Below are 21,909 nucleotides of genomic sequence, written 5' to 3'. Positions count from 1 at the left end.
CACAATATCTCATTACATATGTCTAACATTTTTAAAATCAAATACGGCTACATTAAAATGACTGCACCCATAAAATTAACAATAATCCTTTAATATCACCTAATACCCAGTTCATGTTCTAGTTTGTTACTCAGGCAGTTTCTTTGAGTCAGGATCCAAAGCTTTCATATTGCATTTCAGCAATGTCTCTTTTAAATTATCTTCCAATCAACAGAATGACTCCCTCCTCCTGACTTTTTAAGGGCAATTTACTTGTTGAAGAAAATATATCATTTGTCCTATAGCTATTTCCACCTTCTGGATTTGGTTGATTGTCTCCTTGTGGTGCCATTTAATATATTTCTCTATTCTCACATTTTTGATAAACTTTTAACTAGATCTAGAGGTTAATTATCAGAGTCAAGTTCATATATTTTGGCAAGTACATTTCATGAGGGTACAACGTATTCCATACTGCATCACGTTGGAAAGTATGTACTGTATGGTTATTCCTACTTGAGTGATGCTGAGATGGATGAGTGCGTTCAGATTTGCACAATTTGTTGTCAAGGGGAAAGGGAAACAACAAGTAATGGCTGCCAGTTTAGGATAAAGATAATACTTCCATAAAGGCTCCACTTATCCTTCATACAAATCCAGTAGGCTTGGATACATACAATGCTTCTGTATAACTACCGACCTGTTATTTCCTGGAATTCTCTTTTCACAACCCTAGATACATAAGAAAATGAAAATGATACTCTATGATAATTTTCACCACTGGTGATATTCTTTACCTAAACATTATGTATCACAACCCAAACTCTGGCTTCCATTGACACTAAAAGATTACTCCAGACAAAAGCATACACTTTCATCCTCCCTTGATACTTGGGAGAATTCGGCAACACCTCTCCTAGTCCCTGCAACTGAGCCAGAAAGCTCAATTAATTCTGTGAACATAGAACGGGGTGCCCCTTTCAGTTATATAGTGCACACTAATGTAGATGTGCTGCATAAACATAATAGTACCATCCTTCCTAGTACCAGAAGGCAGGAAAACTTTAAATACTTGGCGGTGATAATATATCCTTCAAATTACTTAGACATTAATTCACATTAAGACACTGTAATTCTTTAGAGACTTTAATTAATGTAGTGCTTTCCTCTAATCAAGTCCTAATATCCCTACCTGGTAGGTGAAGATGCTCTAAAATCTTTATCTATAATCATATACCAAATCAGCTTCCAGGGACGGCTCATAGATTCACACTGAGCAAGGCAGACATTTTCACACAACACTGCAGGCCCACTGAACTTCCTGCTTTGCATGCAGTCTAGAGTCCTGTCGACACTTGATGTGTCTGGAATAATATTAAATTACACTGTCTCGAATAATTTCCATCTATTTTCACAGGGCTAAATTTTTATCTTGGACTCGGTATAAAAAGAACACTTCTGAAAGATACTAAAATAGTTTATAGTCAATGAAATATCTTCATGGTTCAATGTTGCTTCATTCTTAATAATCATAAAACACCTCAGCTGAGCTGGGCTCACTGTAATGACTTTCTCCCAGCCAGCTCTTGGTGGCTGTGAATCAGCTCACCAGCACCTTAATTGGCAAGGTAACTACACAGAAAAAGGGCTTCCTTCTGGGCTTCATTACATTTTCACAAATGACAGCAGCTTCAACTTCTTACACTTAATTTTCTTTCAATTTAACAGGGATAGTAAATGCAAAAACCTCCATCAGCTTGATAGGTGGGTATTCCATAAGTTTTTAAAAAGTCTTCATACTCCCTTTTTCTTTTAAGTAGGTTAGCAGATTGCTAAGTTTTAAAAAACTGTCAATTAATACTTTAAGACTTTTAGTAGACGTTAATAATTACGGTCCGTTCCAACTTCATAAGCCCTTAAACAAGATGCAACAAAACAATGGTTTGTAAACCAATAATAATACCTGCTAATGAGAGCTAAAGCCAACAAAATACACACAAGGCACTAAGTACTTTATGTAACTTTAACTTCTCTCTCACAGAGCCTTGATGGGTAAATACTCTTAGTGCTCTCCTTCTATAGAAAGGGGAATGGAAATATGGAAAGGTTATGTAACTGGCTCAAAGATCACATCATTCCCAAGTGTGTGGGCGACGACTTCAACCCAGAGCTGGGTGCAAGACATCCACTACCATTTACTGTCTCTTCACTGTTCCACCCTTAACAACTGAGAGTCGAGTCCATGCTAACCTGGGCATGTTCTCCCTTTAAGATGACTGTACTCTGTTCTGTATCTAATGCTTTGATTTTTCAATTTAGCAATTTTTCTGCAACACAGAACAAGCTCATTAAAGCACAAAATTAGATTTCTGAAATATGCCATACCTGAGATTACGGAAGGCCACAGCTAATGCTGCAGTCACTGTGATGGACAGAACAAATATATAAGCATAAAAAAGCAGAGTATCTGAAAGTCTTTCAAATGTATTAAAAGGCAGAAGGCCAAATGCTTCTTCACACAGGTATAGGTTTGCATCAAAATCTCTAGGAAATAAAAGGAAAGCAAAGTATTTAATTCAATACAAGATAAGTAAACCTTACATTTTCCCTCAAAACAAGCCTGAAATGAAAATAACTGATAACTTACATTTTAAAGACTGCTGATTTAATATAAAAAATAAACACAGACTTTAAATTTAATCATACCTTGTTGCTCCAAATCCAAATTTTGCCTTCAGAAATTTAAATATGTGTTCGTCTGACTTGAGGTTAAGAATTTTCTGTCAGGGAGGGAAAGAAAATGAAAATTGCTAATTAGTTCCTTATACATTGTTTTCTGATAATTTCCCATGGAACACACTTATTCAGTGTCCCATTTCATAGTGTGTATGTGTAAAATTAGAAAATGTTCAAAACAATTCTTAGAATCAAGAAATTCGAAAGCTGGATTTTCTTTTTTTTAAAAAAAGTGTTTTAGTGAAGTAGCTGATTTACAATGTTGTGTCAGTTTCCGGTATACAGTGAAGTGACTCTGTTATACATACATACATTTTTTTCCATTATGATTTGCTACAGGATATTGAATATAGTTCCCTGCACTATACAGTAGGACCTTGTTGTTTATCTGTTTTATATGTAGTAGTGTGTATCTCAGAGTCGGACACGACTGAAGCGACTTAGCAGCAGCAGCAGTGTGTATCTGCTAATCCCAAGCTCCTAATTTATCCTTCCCTGAACTCCTTTCCCCTTCGCTAACCATAGGCTTGTCTTCTATGTCTGTGAGTCTGTTTCTGTTTTGTAGATAAATTCATTTGTATCATATTTTAGATCCCATATGTAAGTGATATGTAATACGTGTCTGTCTCGGTCCGATTTACTTCACTTAGTATGATAATCTCTAGATCCATCCACGTTGCTGCAAATGGCATTATTTTATTCAAAAGCTGAGCTTTTCAAACTCTCTTTCTTCCTGTTTTTTTTTTTTTTTTTAGCAGAATCACTTTTGCAAACAAAATCTAGGCTTAAGTTCAATATGCAAAATAGATAAAAGATGAGGTTCTTTGGTTTCAGGGAAAGCAAGATGGCTGAAGCCCCAGTGAGTACAATTTTTTAAATCAGAAAACCAATAATATCATGATCTGAAACCTCAAACAGGAACATAGTCCACAAATCCTACTTTGCTGATGTAAGACCCATTCACTCAAAGATAATTCAAGACACAGCAGTAACCCTCAATGGGTGAAGAGACAAATGCCAGTGTTTATCATTAATGAGTATAATTTTAACTCACATTATTTTATTTTTAGTTTATGGCTTACAAAAATTCACACAACATAAATGGGTGAAGAAATTATATCAGAAGAAAAATGAAGATAGAAAAAAATATATGATTAATCCAGAACTGAGGTTGGTACACAAAACATATTCACTGGAGATGAGCCACAAATCTGGACTCAAGCATTGTAGCAGAAAATGCAAAGAAGGAAATAAAAGCATTTATGCTCCTCACAGGGTCATAAGATTAAAACAAACCAGTTGCTTAGAAGAGATCCTTATGGTCTTAAAATTGAGACTCAAGAGAAATTTTGCCCATGGGTATATTAAAAACAGTGAGCCGTCTCAAAGAGTATCTCTTCCTAATTCTTCTCATTAGGTGGCTGGCAGAATGTCAAGTGCAATTCAATAGACATTATCTTTTGGGGGAGTCAAAAAACAGTGGTCCAGATATGCAGCTCTCTCCTGGTTTAATCCAGACACAGATGACTGATCATCTAGGGTGGTGAGATGAACAGACTGCATAACTTTCAGCCAAACTTTCAGAAATGCTGATTGCTCTGCTCAAATATGTTTCTGGTGAGTACTGACTGGTGTGGAGTTTAAGGACATAGTGACAAGGACCTGGAGTAAAGGTGTTTAATGTAGCTGGCTGAGTGAAGGGTCTTTTTTCTTTCTTTGACAGTCAACAGACAGGGGGAGGGACTGTCACTCTCCTAGAGGAAGGGTCTGTCCTGGGTCCAGCCTTCCCAGAGGGGTGAAATCATCTCCATCAATCAAAGTGGCTCTGATAATAAAGCTAGTTTATTTACGAACTTAACCCAATAAAAATCATGTCATTTTTTTTTTAGTACCGTAGTACAGAAAACTAACCCTAAAAAGATTTTTTAAATTTAGAGAAATGCTTGTTAAATGTTTTTAAAGCTGAGTTTTTAAAAAAGTTTAAGAAACTCAAAGGTGGGTTCAAAGTAGAACATGTTAAAGAGCGAATAGAAATCAAGGACTAAAATAAAGAAAACAATCCTGTTACTGAAACAAAGGTAAAACTGAGTCTGTTTAAAATAAAACTAGTAACTCTTCAGTAATGTTAAATTAAATATATCATTTTATTAACATACCTTAATAATGTTGTTGAGAAAAAGTGTCAAACATAAAACAAAAAATAAATGTAACAACAGTTTCCCAAGTCTATTAAGGAGGTTTCCAGTTTTCATATTTTTCTAGAAATTAAGAGAGTTAAGTTTTAATTTTTTAATATTCATTTAACTTCACAAACATTTAAAATGAGATTACTTAAAAGATTTAAAACATTGAGTCATGCAACATACAGAGAAAATATAACCTAATTTTCATGCGGTAACATTGCTTAAAATTTGTTATTTTCTAATAGTAAATGAATCACTTAATAATAAGCACCATATGATAAGGAATGTATCCAAGTCCTTTCTATTTTAAAAACCTTTCAAACAAAAAAAAAAGATCTCTTCAACCAGTGTATGGAGTGAGCTCCTTAGAAGGTACTCAGCTCATACTGACTGAAGAAATCTTTTGATGAGTTATCCACTGATTTTTATGTCACAGACTATAACCCATTAAATAAAAACACCAGCATAAGAAATAAATTGTGCTCTTTGATATATAATAATTTTATTATAACACTCAAATAACTTTACAGATTATCAAATATAATAATATCTAAACAGTTCAAAGATGAGTGATAATTCATTTCTAATTAAAGTTAAAAGGATAAATGAGATGTACAGTTTCTAACAGTCAGCTAAAAGCCAATTTATTAAAATGTTTGTGAGGACTTGTCCATAGCAATTCTCACTCAAAAGACTAGTAAGAAAAAGGATTTACTCTTCCCCAAATGGAAAACAAAACAGCTTCTTGATTTAAAAGTGATCATGAGAAATGTTTCTCATATGCTTATGAGACAGAGAACAGGCTTTGCAACACTCTTAATAAGGAAAAGACAACTAACTCAAATTTTATGTAAATTTAAGAAATTTTACTTGCATAATAAAGTCAAAGATAAGGTGAATGTCAAACATGTTATTCTAGTAAGTGTCCCAAGGTATTTATTTATTTGAAACCTCAAATTCTCAAAACTGTTAATTTTAACTGACTTAAAATCAATAATAATAATAATATAATATGTAAGAATGAGGGAGAGTGGTGTTACTACTTCAAATGACAAGGTGTCCACCAACTTTAAAGACTGTGACAAACGTTCCCACAAGCAATAGGTTCTTCTCATTCTTGGGTTCACACTTGAAAAGTTAACATTTTTTTCTCTTTTGTTTCAACTTTAAACCAACAGCATTCAAGTAAGTATCTCTGGCTAATCCTATATTTAAGTAAGACTCCCAATTTTTTAGGAAGTAATAATGATGAAACAAAGGGATGATGACAGATCAGAAAGCTTGAAAACGAAAGCTACACCATGTACTTCAAAAAAAGAAAATAATAATAATAATAATGCCCCTACTGTGATTTAGTGGGAGTTTGGTCATAAATTTTCCTTTCTATCCTATATGAAACACAACCACATGTTTTTTTAAAAGTTTAAGGACAAAACAAAAAAGTCCTACCTGAAGTTTTCTTGCAATTAATACCGAAAGGTTGAAACTGATAAGCAGTGATCCAAGAATCATGGAATTGAAAAACTGAAGAATGCAGACCAGGAGTAAGCCTGTGAGCTGTATACCGTACAGCCACGTCACCTGCAGCAACCAGAGGTTAGGTGATGAAGCAGATTTTATCAGGGGGCTCCCACATGCGACGGGTTGGTCCCTAGCTGAATACATCTCAAGTTATAAGTAATGCAGAAGACACACCTAGCTTCAAGTAATACAATCTAAGAAAGGAAATAAAACATTATACCTTTTAGTTACAGAACATTTTAAACTTTATAACATTAAGAAGAAAGGAGATATATGAAGTAGAGGAAGCAAACAATGGTATAAATAAATTCTAGAAATAGGCAAATGCTGTTAATAGCTTTCAATGTTCTTCTAAATTCCTTTATAGTTATGGTTTATATTTTATCATATTCTAACAATGAATAACTTAATGTATACATTATTTCTCAATCTTTTATTTCCCAATCTTCCCTAATGATGTTGAACATCTTATCATGTGTTATTGAACCTTTATATATCTTCTCTGGAGAAATATCTACCTAATCTTTTGCCTATATTTAACTGTTGAAAGTACTGTAAGAATTCTTTATATATCCTGGAAATCCCTTTTCAAACATGTGATTTGCAAATTTTGTTGCCCATTTTGTAAGCTGTCTTTTTACTTTCTTGGTGATATACTTTGAAGTACAAAAGTTTTTAATTTTGATGAAGGCCAGTTTTTCTTCTTTTACATACTCGTGATTTTGTTGCTGTTGTTTAGTCGCTAAGTTGAGTCTGACTCTTTGTGACCCCCCGGGCTGCAGCACGCGACCCCTCTGTCCTCCAGTATCTCACGGAGTTTCCTAAAATTCATATCCATTAAGTCAGTGATGCTATCTGATATGTCGTCCTCTGCCAGCCTTTTCTCTTTTTGCCTTCAGTCTTTCCCAGCACCAGGGTCTATTTTGGTGAGTCGGCTCTTCGCATTAGATTGTCAAAGTATTGGAGCTTCACTTTCAGTCCTTCCAATGAATATTTAGGGTTGATTTCCTTTAGGATTGACTGGTTTGATCTCCTTGCAGTCCAAGGGACTCTCAAGAGTCTTCTCTAGCATTACAATTTGAAAGCATCAATTCTTCAGCACTCAGTCTTCTTTACAGTCCAACTCTCACATCCATGTGACTACTGGAAAAACCATAGCTTTGACTATACAGACCTTTGTTAGCAAAAGGATGTTTCTGCTTTTTAATACACCGTCTAGGTTTGTCACAGCTTTTCTGACAAGGAAAACGTGTCTCTCAATTTCATGGCAGCAGTCACTGTCCACAGTGGTTTTGGAACCCAAGAAAATAAAATCTGTCACTGCTTCCACCCCCCCTCCCCCAACCCCGCTTCTATTTGCCATGAAGTGATGGGCCCTGATGCCATGATCTTAGTTGTTTTGAATGTTGAATTTCAAGCCAGTGTTTTCATTTTCCTCTTTGATCCTCATCAGTTCAGTTCAGTTCAGTTGCTCAGTCGTGTCCAACTCTTTGAGACCCCATGGACCACAGAATGCCAGGCCTCCCTGTCCATCACCAACTCCCAGAGTTTACCCAAACTCATGATCCTCATCAGGATGCTCTTTATTTCCTCTACACTTTCTACCATTACAGTGGTATCACCTGCATATCTGAGGTTGCTGATATTTCTCCCGGAAAGCTTGATTCCAGCTTGGGATTCATCCAGCCCTGCATTTCACACGATGTCCTCTACATATAAGTTAAATAAACAGGGTGACAATATATAGGCTTGACGTATTCTTTTTCCAATTTGAACCAGTCCATTGTTCCATGTCCAGTTTTAACTGCTGCTTCTTCACCTGCATGCAAGTTTCTCAGAAGAAAGGTAAGGTGGTCTGGTATTCCTATCTCTTTAAGAATTTCCACAGTTTGTTGTGATCTACAGTCAAAGGCAAGCCATTCAATATCACAGTAATCCAAGTCTATGCCCCAATCAGTAATGCTGAAGAAGCTGAAGTTGAACGGTTCTATGAAGACCTACAAGACATTCTGGATCTAATACCCAAAACAGATGTTCTTTTCATCACAGGGGACTGGAATGCAAAAGCAGGAAGTCAAGAGATACCTGGAGTAACAAGCAAGTTTGGCCTTAGAGTACAAAATAAAGCAGGGCAAAGGCTAACAGAGGTTTGCCAAGAGAACGCACTGGTCATAGCAAACACCCTCTTCCAACAACACAAGAGACGACTCTACACATAAACATCACCAGACAGTCAATACTGAAATCAGATTGATTATATTCTTTGCAATTGAAAATGGACAAGCTCTATACAGTCAGCAAAAACAAGACCGGGAGCTGACTGTGGCTCAGATCATGAACTCCTTATTGCCAAATTCAGACTTAAATTGAAGAAAGTAGGGAAAACCACTAGACCATTCAGGTATGGCCTAAATCAAATCCCTTACAATTATACAGTGGAAGTGACAAATAGATAATAGATTCAAGGGATTAGATCTGAAAGAATGCCTGACGAACTATGGACGGAGGTTCATAACATTGTACAGGAGGCGGTGATCAAAACCATTCCTAAGAAAAAGAAATGCAAAAAAGGCAAAATGGTTGTTTAAGGAACCCTTACATATAGCTGAGAAAAGAAGAGAAGTGAAAGGCGAAGGAGAAAAGATATATCCATCTAAATGCAAAGTTCCAGAGAAGAGCAAGGAGAGATAAGAAAGCCTTCCTAAGTGAACAATGCAAAGATAGAGAGGAAAACAATAGAATGGGAAAGACTAGAGATCTCTTCACGAAAATCAGAGATCCCAAGGGAACATTTCATGCAAAGATGGGCACAATAAAGGACAGAAATGGTATGGACCTAACAGAAGCAGAAAATATTAAGAAGAGGTGGCAAGAATATACAGAACTATACAAAAAAGATTTTAATGACCTGGATAACCATGATGGTATGATCACTCTCTTAGAGCCAGACATCCTGGAGTGTGAAGTCAAGTGGGTCTAAGGAAACACCACTATGAACAAAGCTAGTGGAGGTGATGTAATTCCAGTTGAGCTATTTCAAATCCTAAAAGATGATGCTGTTAAAGTGTTGTACTCAATATGCCAGCAAATTTGGAAAACTCAGCAGTAGCCAGAGGACTGGAAAAGGTCAGTTATCACTCCATTCCCAAAGAAAGGCAATGCCAAAGAATGTCAAATTACTGCAAAATTGCACTCATTTCACAGGTGAGCAAAGTCAAGCTCAAAATCCTCCAAACTCGGTTTCAGCAGTACGTGAACTGAGAACTTCCAGATGTACAAACTGGATTTAGAAAAGGCAGAGGAAACAGAGATCAAATTGCCAGCATACACCAGGTCATAGAAAAAGCAAGGGAATTCCAAAAAACATCTACTTCATTGATTACACTAAAGTCTTTGTTTGGATTGCAACAAAGTGTGTAAAATTCTTAAAAAGTGGAAATATCTGACCACCTTACCTGCCTCCTGAGAAATAGGTATGCAGGTCAAGAAGCAAGCAACAGTTAGAACTGAATACGGAACAAGAGACTAGTTCAAACTTGGGAAAGGAGTGCATCAAGGCTGTATATTGTTGCCCTGTTTATTTAAATTATGCAGAGTACATCATATGAAATGCTGGGCTGGATGAAGCACAAACTGGAATCAAGATTTCTGGGAGAAATATCAATAACCTCAGATATGCACATGACACCACCTTTATGGCAGAAAGCGAAGAGCAACTAACGAGCCTCTTGATGAAGGTGCAAGAGGAGAGTGAAAAGGCTGGCTTAAAACTCAACTTTCAAAAAACTAAGATCACCGTATCTGGTCCCATCACTTCATGGCATATAGATGCGGAAACAATGGAAACAGAGACAGACTTTATTTTTTTGGGCTCCAAAATCACTGCAGATGGTGACTGCAGCCATGAAATGAAAAGACACTTGCTTCTTGGGAGAAAAGTGATGACAAAACTAGACAGCATATTAAAAAGCAGAGACATTAATTTGCTGACAAAGGTCCATCTAGTCAAAGCTATGGTTTTTCCAGTAGTCATGTATGGACTACTGGATCATAAAGTTGGACCATAAAGAAGGTTGAGCACCAAAGAACTGATGCATTTGAACTGTAGTGTTAGAGAAGACTTTTGAGAGCCTCTTGTACTGCAAGGAGATCAAGTCAATCAATCCTAAAGAAATCAACTCTGGATATTCATTGGAAGGACTGATGCTGAAGCTGAAGCTCTAATCCTTTGGCCACCTGAGGCAAAGAGCTGACTTATTGGAAAAGACCTTGATGCTGGGAAAGATTGAAGGCAGTAAGAGAAGGGGATGACAGAGGACGAGATGGTTGGATGGCATCACTGACACAAGCTCTGGGAGATGGTGAAGGAGAGGGAAGCCTGGCATACTGCAGTCCATGGGGTTGGAAAGAGTCGTACATGACTGAGTGGCTGAACAACAACAAGACAGCAGATTAAAGACAGAGACATCATTTTGCCAACAAAGGTCTGTATAGTCAAAACTATGGTTTTTCCAGTAGCCATGTACGGATTGTGAGAGTTGGACCATAAAGAAAGCTGAGGGCCAAGGAATTAATGCGTTTGAATTGTGGTGCTGGAGAAGACTCTGGAGAGTCCCTTGGACTGCAAAAGATCAAAGCAGTCAATCCTAAAGGAAATCAACCCTGAGTATTCTTTGGAAGGACTAAAGCTGAAGCTCCAATACTTTGGCCACCTGATGTGAAGAGTCAACTCACTGGAAAAGACTCTGATGTTGGGAAAGATTGGGGGCCAGGGTTCAGATCCCTGTTCAGGCATCAAACGTTGGGACCAGACCAACAACGAACTGACCTGAGGGAAGAGTGCCACAGAAGGATAAAGAAAAAGAAGACTCAGAAATAAAGAAAAAGAAGACTCAGGGGTCTGAAGCCATTTACAGGCAAAAGCCCAGATCCTGATCCTTGCATGTCTTTTATTGTTAACTTCTACTTCCTTGTTTGTGCTCTAGAGATATCTGTTCTTTACAATCTCAGATCGGGGATAAAGATATACAATGTACAGTCCTCAATGTCAAGCCTTCTGGCCTTTCATGACTTTTGTTTAGCTCTTCGGTTAGTGACGACCTTTCTCAGCAACTCCCTCAAGGCTCTGGTTACGGGAACAGTCACTAATGGTTTTCCATCAGTCACATCAGTACTTCAACATCTTGTTTTCAAGATGTCTTTCCACGATGTACTTTTTTTACTGCTCCCAGCCCTTCGTCTGGGGGTGATGAGAAAGTCATTCTTTTTCAAAGAAGCCCTGTTAATTATAGTACAAGCCTGTGCATAGCATATTCCCTACATAGGAAAAGGGGATGAAGAGAGGAGGAGATGGTTAAAAGGCATCACCAACTCAATGGGTATGAGTTTGAGCAAGCTCTGGGAGATAGTGAAGGACACAGAAGCCTGACAGGCTGGAGTCCACAGTGTTGCAAAGAGTCACACACAACTTAGTGACTGAACAACAACAAGGTGGCAGCTTGGTTATAATTGAGATGTTTCCTCTTTGATAATGTGAGTATGTAGTGCTACACATTTCTCTGTTAGCGCTGCTTTAGTTGCACCCCAAAATGTTTGATATGTTGCATTTTTGTTGTCACTGAATTCATTGTTTTCTCAAGGCTGCCTTTTTGACCCATAGATTATTTAGAAGTGCACTATTTAGTTTCCAAGTCTGTAAAGTTTCCTACCTTTTTGTATGATTTCTAGTTTGAATCCACTGATTCAATCCATTGGGTATTCTGCTGTTGTTGGGTGGAGTGTTCTATAAATGTTAGATCCTGTTGGTTGATGGTGTTGTTCAGTGCTATATCCTTAATGATTTCTGTCTGGTTGTCAATTATTGAGAGAGGGTTGCTGATGTTCTCAACCCTATTTGTAGGTTTGTCTATTTCTCCTTTTAGTTCTGTCAGTTTTTGTTTCATATATATTGTGGCACTGTTATTTAGTACATATGCATTTAGAGTTCTCATGTCTTCTTGGTAGATGAATACTTTTTTCAATATACAGTATTCTGGCAATTTCCTTTGTTCTCATGCCTACTTTATCTGAGATTAATATAGCCACTCCTACTTTTTTTTGGTTAATATTTGCAATGGTGTTATCTTTTCCAACTCTTTTAGTTTCAATCTTCCTATACTGTTTGTTTGGTGTGAAGTGAATTTTTTATAGAAAACATTTTGGTTGTGTGTTTTTAATCTGCTTTAACCCATCTCTGTCTTCAAATTTTTGTATTTCACTGCTATGTGTGTGTTAGTAGCTCAGTCATCTCCGACTCTGTGACCCCATGGACTGTAGCTCACCAGGCTCTTTTCTCCATGGAATTCTCCAGGCAAGAATACTGGAGTGGTGTGCCATTCCCTTCTCCAGGGGATCTTCTCAACCCAGGGACTGAACCCAGGTTTCCTGCATTGCAGGCAGACTCTTTACCATCTGAGCCACCAGGGAAGCCCTAAATAATTATTGCTATACTAGATCTTAAAATCTGTCATTTTATCATTTGCTGTTTGTTCACTCTGTTTTCTATTTGTTTTCTCTTTTCTGCCTTCCTGTGGGTTACTTGAACATTCTTTGAATTCTATTTTTACTTATTTATAGTATTTCTGAATGTATCTCTTTGTATAGATTTTTAGTGGCTGTTCTGGATTATTACATTATGCATTCTAACTTATTACAGTCTACTGGTGTAGACATTTTACCAGTTTGAATCAACTGTAGAAATTTTACCTCACTTTAAGTCCCTTTACTTTTCTCATTTACAACTGTCTTAAATATTTCCACTACATAGAGAACCATAGGCAATATTAGTAACTTTTGCTTCAGCTATCAAACATAATTTAGAACACTCAAGATCAGACAAGTTTATTATACTTAATTCATATTTTTGAATTAAGTAAAACTCAAAATTAACAGAGCTACCCACTCCAGTATTCTGGCCTGGAGAATTCCATGGACAGAGGAGCCTGGTAGGCTACAGTCCATGGGGTTGCAAAGAGCTGGACATGCCTAAGCGACTTTCACAAAATAAACTTGCTTCATCTGGTTCCAAATTGGGAAAGGAGTACCACAAGGCTGTATCTTGCCACCCTCCTTATTTAACTTGTATGCAGAGTACATCATGTGAAATTTCGGGCTGGATGAAGCACAAGTTGGAATCAAGATTGCGGGGAGAAATATCAATAACCTCAGATATGCAAATGACACCACCCTTATGGCAGAAAGTGAAGAGGAACTAAAGAGCCTCTTGATGAAAGTGAAAGAGGAGAGTGAAAAAGCTGGTTTAAACCTCAACTTTCAAAAAGCTAAGATCATGGCATCAGTTCTCATCACTTCATGGCAAATAGATGGGGAAACCATGGAAACAGTGACAGACTTTATTTTCTTGGGCTCCAAAATCATTGCAGGTGGTGACTGCCATCATGAAATTAAAAGACACTTGCTCCTTGGAAGAAAAGTTATGACCAACCTAGACAGCATATTAAAAAGCAGAGATATTACTTTGCTGACAAAGGTTGACGTAGTCAAGGCTATGGTTTTTCCAGTAGTCATAAAGAAAGTTGAGCACTGAAGAATTGATGCTTTTGAACTGTGGTGTTGGAGAAGACTCTTGAGAGTCCCTTGGACTGCAAGGGGATCAAGCCAGTCAATCCTAAAGAAAATCAGTCCTGAACATTCCTTGGAAGGACTGATGATGAAGTTGAAGCTCCAATACTTTGGCCACCTGATGAGAACTGACTCCTTAGAAAAGACCCTGATGCTGGGAAAGACTGAAGGCAGAAGGAGAAGGGGACGTCAGAGGATTAGATGGTTGGATGGCATCACCAACGTGATGGACATGAGTCTGAGCAAGTTCCAGGAGTTGGTGATGGACAGGGAAGCCTGGTGTGCTGCAGTCCATGGGGTTGCAGAGTCAGACATGACTGAGTGACTGAAGTGAACTAAATTAATATTTTTATTTTTTATTTTTTTATTTTTTTTTATTTTTTAATTTTTTTATTAGTTGGAGGCTAATTACTTCACAACATTTCAGTGGGTTTTGTCATACATTGATATGAATCAGCCATAGATTTACACTTATTCCCCATCCCGATCCCCCCTCCCATCTCCCTCTCCACCCGATTCCTCTGGGTCTTCCCAGTGCACCAGGCCCAAGCACTTGTCTCATGCATCCCACCTGGGCTGGTGATCTGTTTCACCATAGATAGTATACATGCTGTTCTTTTGAAACATCCCACCCTCACCTTCTCCCACAGAGTTCAAAAGTCTGTTCTGTATTTCTGTGTCTCTTTTTCTGTTTTGCATATAGGGTTATCGTTACCATCTTTCTAAATTCCATATATATGTGTTAGTATGCTGTAATGTTCTTTATCTTTCTGGCTTACTTCACTCTGTATAAGGGGCTCCAGTTTCATCCATCTCATTAGGACTGGTTCAAATGAATTCTTTTTGACGGCTGAGTAAAATTCCATGGTGTATATGTACCACAGCTTCCTTATCCATTCATCTGCTGATGGGCATCTAGGTTGCTTCCATGTCCTGGCTATTATAAACAGTGCTGCGATGAACATTGGGGTGCATGTGTCTCTTTCAGATCTGGTTTCCTCAGTGTGTATGCCCAGAAGTGGGATTGCTGGGTCATATGGCAGTTCTATTTCCAGTTTTTTAAGAAATCTCCACACTGTTCTCCGTAGTGGCTGTACTAGTTTGCATTCCCACCAACAGTGTAAGAGGGTTCCCTTTTCTCCACAGCCTCTCCAGCATTTATTGCTTGTAGACTTTTGGATAGCAGCCATCCTGACTGGCGTGTAATGGTACCTCATTGCGGTTTTGATTTGCATTTCTCTAATAATGAGTGATGTTGAGCACCTTTTCATGTGTTTGTTAGCCATCTGTATGTCTTCTTTGGAGAAATGTCTGTTTAGTTCTCTGGCCCATTTTTTGATTGGGTCATTTATTTTTCTGGAATTGAGCTGCAGGAGTTGCTTGTATATTTTTGAGATTAATCCTTTGTCTGTTTCTTCATTTGCTATTATTTTCTCCCAATCTGACGGCTGTCTTTTCACCTTACTTATAGTTTCTTTTGTAGTGCAAAAGCTTTTAAGTTTCATTAGATCCCATTTGTTTAGTTTTGCTTTTATTTCCAATATTCTGGGAGGTGGGTCATAGAGGATCTTGCTGTGATTTATGTCGGAGAGTGTTTTGCCTATGTTCTCCTCTAGGAGTTTTATAGTTTCTGGTCTTACATTTAGATCTTTAATCCATTTTGAGTTTATTTTTGTGTATGGTGTTAGAAAGTGTTCTAGTTTCATTCTTTTGCAAGTGGTTGACCAGTTTTCCCAGCACCACTTGTTAAAGAGGTTGTCTTTTTTCCATTGTAATATTTTTATTTTTAATTGCCATTTATTTGTTCTTGATGTCCCAATATTTCTCCTTTTATCATTTCCTTCTGTTTCAAGAACTTCGTTTACCACTTTTTAAAAACAGTAGATCTGTTGGCAAGAAATTCTGTTAGTTTTCCTTCATCTGAGAATGTTTTGCTTTCTCTGTCTTTCCTGAAAGATATTTTGGCTGGTATAAGACTCTGGGTTGACCACTGTTTTCTTTCAGCACCATGGTTTCTGATGAGAAATCCACTGTCATTCAAATTGGTTTACCCCTATCAGTATCATTTGTCTCTGACTGATTTCACAGAAAAATCTTTAGTCTCCAGAAATTGGATTATGATGTATCTTGGCATTGATTTATTTGGTTTATACTATTTGACACTAGCTCAACTTCTTGATTATGTAAGTTTTCCCAAATATGTAAAGTTTTTGATCATTCTTTCAAAAATGTATTTTTTCACATACTTTTTTCCAGTTTGACACTCCTTCTCTCCTATTGGGGTTCTGATTACATGAATTCAAGTTCTTGCTATGGTCCCACAGGTCTCTGAGGTTCTGTTCACTTTTTCCAGTCTATTTGAATGTTCAAATTAGTTAATTTCTAAATTGTCCTATCTTCAAGTTCACTGATTCTTTCCTCTGACCATTCTAGTCCACTGTTGAATTGAACTGAGACTTTTACTTTCATTATTGGAATTTTTCAGTTGTAAAATTTTCATTTGCTTGTTCTTTTTATCTTTTAAATCTCAGTTGAGAGTTTCTATTTTTTCATTTGTTTCAAGTGCATTTGTAATTGCTCAATGACAATTTTATGATGGCTGCTTTAAATTCCTTGTCAGATAATTCAACTTTTGTGTGTTTTGGTGTTGCCACCTGTTGATAACTGTTCATTCAAGAGATTTTCCTGGTTCTTAGTTTAATAAATGATCTTCAATTGCACTGTATGACATTATGTATCTTGGAACCTTCTGTAAACCTTCACTGTCAGCAGACCTCCTCTGATACCATCCTAGCTTCATGCCACTGAGGAAAGAAGGATGCTGCCTCATTACTTCCAGATGAATCTGGCTGTCCAGGGTGCCCATTTGACCTCTGCTGACTTTTAAGGGGGTGTCTCATTACTGCAAGGTGAAGATGAAAGTTTAGGCTCCCCATAAGGCATCTGCTGATACCATCCTGGCAAAGAGGGTAAGGGATGTCTTATTACCAACAGTTAGAAGTTGAAGGTTCTCTGTGTGGCATTCATGCTTCACCTTTTCTTGAGGCTTTTTTCCCCCTCTGAATCCATTAGTATTTCCTGGTTGTTAACTTCTCTAATACTTAGTCTGAGATAAAGACAGCAAAGAGAAAATTGAGGGAACTCAGCGTCATGTTTTCCCTTTGGTCTTGAGGTCTCTAGGCATTGTCTACTTTCTTTTCTCTACTTCTCAAAATCTTATGTTTGTTTTTTATATAACGTCTAGGGCTGCTTTTAATTGTACTTAGTGGGAGGAATAAGGAGAAGCGCGTTTACTTCATTTTGTCTGGAAACTTATTGAGTCCTTTAAAATTGCCTCCCAGGTATTAATCACTAATGTGTCTTGTTTTCACAATGGGTAATCTCTATAGCCTTAGTAATGGAACAGAATTACATGCTTAATAATAACATTTACTGTTCTATTTTATATTTTAAAGTTCTGTACACATTTCTCACTGAAAACTTCACTTTTGATGGTAAGAGACTTTCCATCATCCATGAAAAGAAGATGACATGTACTGAAAAAGATAGTTTTTTATCACCACATCAGGCTCTGAATTTGTATTATCTTTTTCTGTATCAATTATTCTGACTCTTTCCCATGTGACATGATTAGAGATCATGATTCCAGTTTATGAAGAAACTAAGGCTCCAAGAACTTGTATCAGCTGACAAAGCTTAAAGAGCTAGTTATTTTCAGAACTGATAGTAGCAACTTAGTATTATAAGCCAGGATCCTTTCATTATGATACTGTTCCTCCTTAAATTCTGATGCTACTTCTAACACCAACAGAGTTTCAAATATGAAAAGTTCAGTGAAGTTTAGAACTGAATATAAAATAGATCAGTTGTATTATTCTTTAGCTTTGTGTGTGTGCCAAAATAGTACCTTTTATTGTTTTCTAGTTAAAAAAAAAAGAAATAGATGTTCATTATGGAAAATTCAAGAGATCTATAGAACAAAAGGAAAATAAGAGTACTAAGCACATTTTGTTGTTGTTTAGTTGCTAAGTTATATCTGACTCTTTGCGACCCCATGGACTATAGCCCATGAGGCTCCTCTGTCCATGGGATTTCCCAGGTAAGAATACTAGAGTGGATTGTCATTTCCTTCCTCAGGGGATGTTCCCTACCCACGGATCAGATGACTGCTAATACTTTAATGTATATTATTTGTGGAAACTTTCCTTTCTATATACGTGTTTTACTTTTGAAAAAAAGGGAGAAGGAAAACTAATGGTTATATATAACACTCTGTTACATAGTTAAGACATGTTTATTTAACAATACTCTATTGCTGTTGACTTAGGTCATTTCCAGACTTTTCTTATTACAATACAACTAAAATGAACACCTTTGATTATTTCCTTATGATAAATTTCAAGAAGTGAAAGTCTGGTGAAAAGACAAACACATTTTCTTGGGCTTTTGATGCTTACTGTAAAAATACACTAGAGAAAATTATATACTACAGAAAAACTTCATAGTTATATTTTCAAAATTGCTCATTATTTACTTAATTTCTTCTTCCATTGATTAATTAATAAATCAATTTATTTATGTTAAAATGTACAGTGTTCTTTTGGAGTGCTTGTTTGGGGGGGGAGAGTGATATGAAGAAACCAACTGGCCTAGGAGTGTATGACAAGGAGAAATGCAGAGGCATCTAGGCACTCCTTCCCCTTAACTTGCAAGTCTCCATGAGCAAAGTATAAAGAGTTAACAAAATAGGAAAGCAAATATAATCCAACATGAATGGACTCAGCTTCATTTGTACATATAGCTTTTACAGGCATGTAGGTTCTATTATTATTATTATCCAATATCATGCATATACATATACACACATATACACTTTAGCTTCTGCTTATCCACCTGCTTTCTTTTTTAATTTTTTCTAAATTTTTAAATTTTTATTTTATGTTGGAGTTTACTTGATTAACAATGATGTGCTGATTATAGGTGTACAGCAAAGTGATTCACTTATACCCATGAGTATCCATTCTTTTTTGATTCTTTTCCCATTTATCCACCTGCTTTCTTTACTGTATTTTACCTTTATATTTTGCTTTCTCACACTCCATCCAAATTCTACTCTTTCTTCATTTTTGGTCCAGCTTGAGCATCTCCTTTCTGTGAAACCTTTCTAGCCTAAAAATAACTTTCCTCCTCTAGACTTCTAGTGCTTATTATTACTACAAATTGACATCATAGATAGATATGGCTATATAGATGTATATATTAGACATCTAATTGCATAGACATCTTTATTTCCCAAGTTAGATGGCAAACTCCCAGTGGGTGGGACATCTTACACGGGTTCCCACCTGTTTCCTGTGCTGACTGACTTTAACGTTTCCTAATTCACATTCAGTCAGTTTTCAACGATTGCTATATCTCTTCTGACAGGGAATATGTGAGCTCAACTCTTCTCTATTAGATTATATTGCTGCCCTAGGTCTGGAGATAATATTTCATTGTACTTGGGAACTTAAGTTACTGTTACTTTAGAATAGTAACTATGAGCAACTTAAAAATATACACATTAAAACATTTCTGCATGTGACAAAAACCATGCGGTTAAATGATGGCAGCACACACTCGGAGACAGACACGGTCTCCTTCGTAATTTCCTTAGTTCATAGGTGGCCTCTGGCCAGTCAATAGCGATTCACATCCCAGACTGGTAAATGTTACTATGAACATTTTATAACGTACCACAGAGAAGTTGTTATACATCCACTGATTTCCTTGGGGGAAAGAAGGATGGGGCAATACACAGTAACACATTTTAAAACAGCTATCCTACATTTTAACATTTAAGTAAACTCTATAAAGGACAATTGACTCAGACACTTGTACTCCAAATAAATATGTCTTTTAATGTAAAATAAGCAGGATAAAAGTTAAAGACATCAAACTAGGCTGTATAAATTACTAAACTTCAACTGACCACAGGATATTTACATTACAGTTAAGAAGCAGCTTCAACTTTATCATTAAGCATGTGCATATTTTGAGCTCACTCTATGATATGGAACATTAAACAATGACCATCTCAACTGAGAAAAGAAAGCAAAGTTTACCTTCACTGCTGGCAACATGTCTAGGGAGTCCAGTATGAACAGCACTAATGCCTGCATCAGCATCATAAATTGATTAAATTGCCATGTTAGACTAAAGAGAAAAGTTGATATGAAAATGGCAAGAAGTGTCAGCCTCTGTAAAAAGAAAATTTTATATAATTTACATGTCTCTACTAATAAAAAGCCTCTCAGACAAGTCTTCTCAAGAGCAGCCAATATCTCTACAAACAAAACAGAAAAAAACTATAAAGTGTTGCTCTGAAAACTCTTGCATTTGTTACTTATGCTCTAAATATCCTAAAGTGACACTTTGCATATAAATATTCACATACAGTATGTGTACTCCATATTATTATGGAGGCGATAATGCACCAAATCACATCTCAAGAGCAATCGCTTAAAAATTCTGACAGCTCTGCAGAAATTTTGTGTGGGTTTGCTGCAACTATTTAAGGGCAGATGATACAAAGAACATTTTTCACATCATAAATGAAAACATTTTCTTTGTAAAGTAGGGAAAGACTTGGAAAAAAAAATGTAACTCAAGTTAAAAAACTGGTTGTGGAATAAGAACTATCAACAGACACTGGGACACTATGAACATCACATTTTCTGAAGCTTCTAAGATAAAACTGGAGAACTAAAAATAGACACAAAGGATTGTAAAAACTTACTTGAGAAAGAGGCTGTAAGTTTGGTCTCAAGAAGTATGTAATTGCTGCTATCTGGATTGCAAAGAACGGCAGCGCCCAGTTCTCTCTCAGGGGGATGGTAAACTCCACCCTCGTGGTATCTATTCTGCACATGGAAAACACAAAGGGCCCAAGGGGTAATTTTTACCACCATTACCTCAAAGATTTCCTGAAGTGAAAGACATATTACATTAAGTATATTTGGATTTTGGTTCTTGGTTCTCAATAATTCATCCTTATCATCATCCCTGTAACATAAAACTGTCATTGAGAAAATTTAAATAACCTGTCCACAGGTAGACAGGGGTGGGACTGGTAGTGTTTTATACTCGAGTCTTAATTTTGTCATTGATTAATAATTGGTAAAAATGGTACTGAAGAGTTTATTTACAGGGCAACAATGGAGAAACAGACATAGAGAATAGACCTATGAACATGGGGAGAGGGGAGGAGAGGGTGAGATGTATGGAGACAGTAACATGGAAACTTACATTACCATATGTAAAATAAATAGCCAACGGGAATTTGCTGTATGTCTCAGGAAACTCAAACAGGGGCTCTGTATCAACCTAAAGGGGTGGGATGGGGAGGGAGATGGGAGGGAGGTTCAAAAGGGAGGGGATATATGTACACCTATGGCTGATTCATGTTGAGGTTTGACAGAAAACAACAAAATTCTGTAAAGCACTTATCCTTCAATAAAAAATAAATAAATTAAAAAAGATACTGGTAAAAACTGTTTGACCCACTCCCCTAGAATGTGAACCCCCAGAGGGCAAGAATAGTTTTCAAGTTTGTACACCCAGTACCAAGAACCATTCCTACACACTAGATATCCAACAAATGTCTTTTATTTACTTTTAATAGAAGTAAATTTGACTTTTAGCTGGAATCATATGTTAGATTAAACTGTTAAGAAGCAGCGTAACAGCAGTCTCACACTTTGCATCTGAATTCTGATTAAAACTTAGCTCCATATGTGTGTGTGTGTGTGTGTATACCTTTCTATATAAATATATATGCCTAATAAATAGTCTCATATACATGTCTATGCATATAACTTAACCTTTTACA

General features: G+C 36.7%; 1 protein-coding gene across 2 annotated transcripts in view; it reads right to left on the bottom strand.

Moving 5' to 3' along the window:
• The window catches only part of DPY19L3 (dpy-19 like C-mannosyltransferase 3), a 76,916-nt gene that overhangs the window by 21,422 nt on the left and 33,585 nt on the right, over nucleotides 1-21,909 (bottom strand). For both annotated transcript variants that reach the window (XM_043899052.1, XM_043899053.1), the window contains exons 7-12: nucleotides 20,818-20,941; nucleotides 20,144-20,278; nucleotides 6,348-6,479; nucleotides 4,872-4,973; nucleotides 2,686-2,759; nucleotides 2,365-2,523 (exon numbers count right to left, since the gene is read on the bottom strand). In XM_043899052.1, coding sequence (XP_043754987.1) covers nucleotides 2,365-2,523; nucleotides 2,686-2,759; nucleotides 4,872-4,973; nucleotides 6,348-6,479; nucleotides 20,144-20,278; nucleotides 20,818-20,941 — 726 coding nt within the window. The remainder of the gene's footprint in view (nucleotides 1-2,364; nucleotides 2,524-2,685; nucleotides 2,760-4,871; nucleotides 4,974-6,347; nucleotides 6,480-20,143; nucleotides 20,279-20,817; nucleotides 20,942-21,909) is intronic.

This window comes from Cervus elaphus, chromosome 4 (genome assembly GCF_910594005.1).
Source record: "Cervus elaphus chromosome 4, mCerEla1.1, whole genome shotgun sequence".
NCBI classification, from domain to species: Eukaryota; Metazoa; Chordata; class Mammalia; order Artiodactyla; family Cervidae; genus Cervus; species Cervus elaphus.
This window is presented reverse-complemented; position numbering and strand designations above follow the sequence as displayed.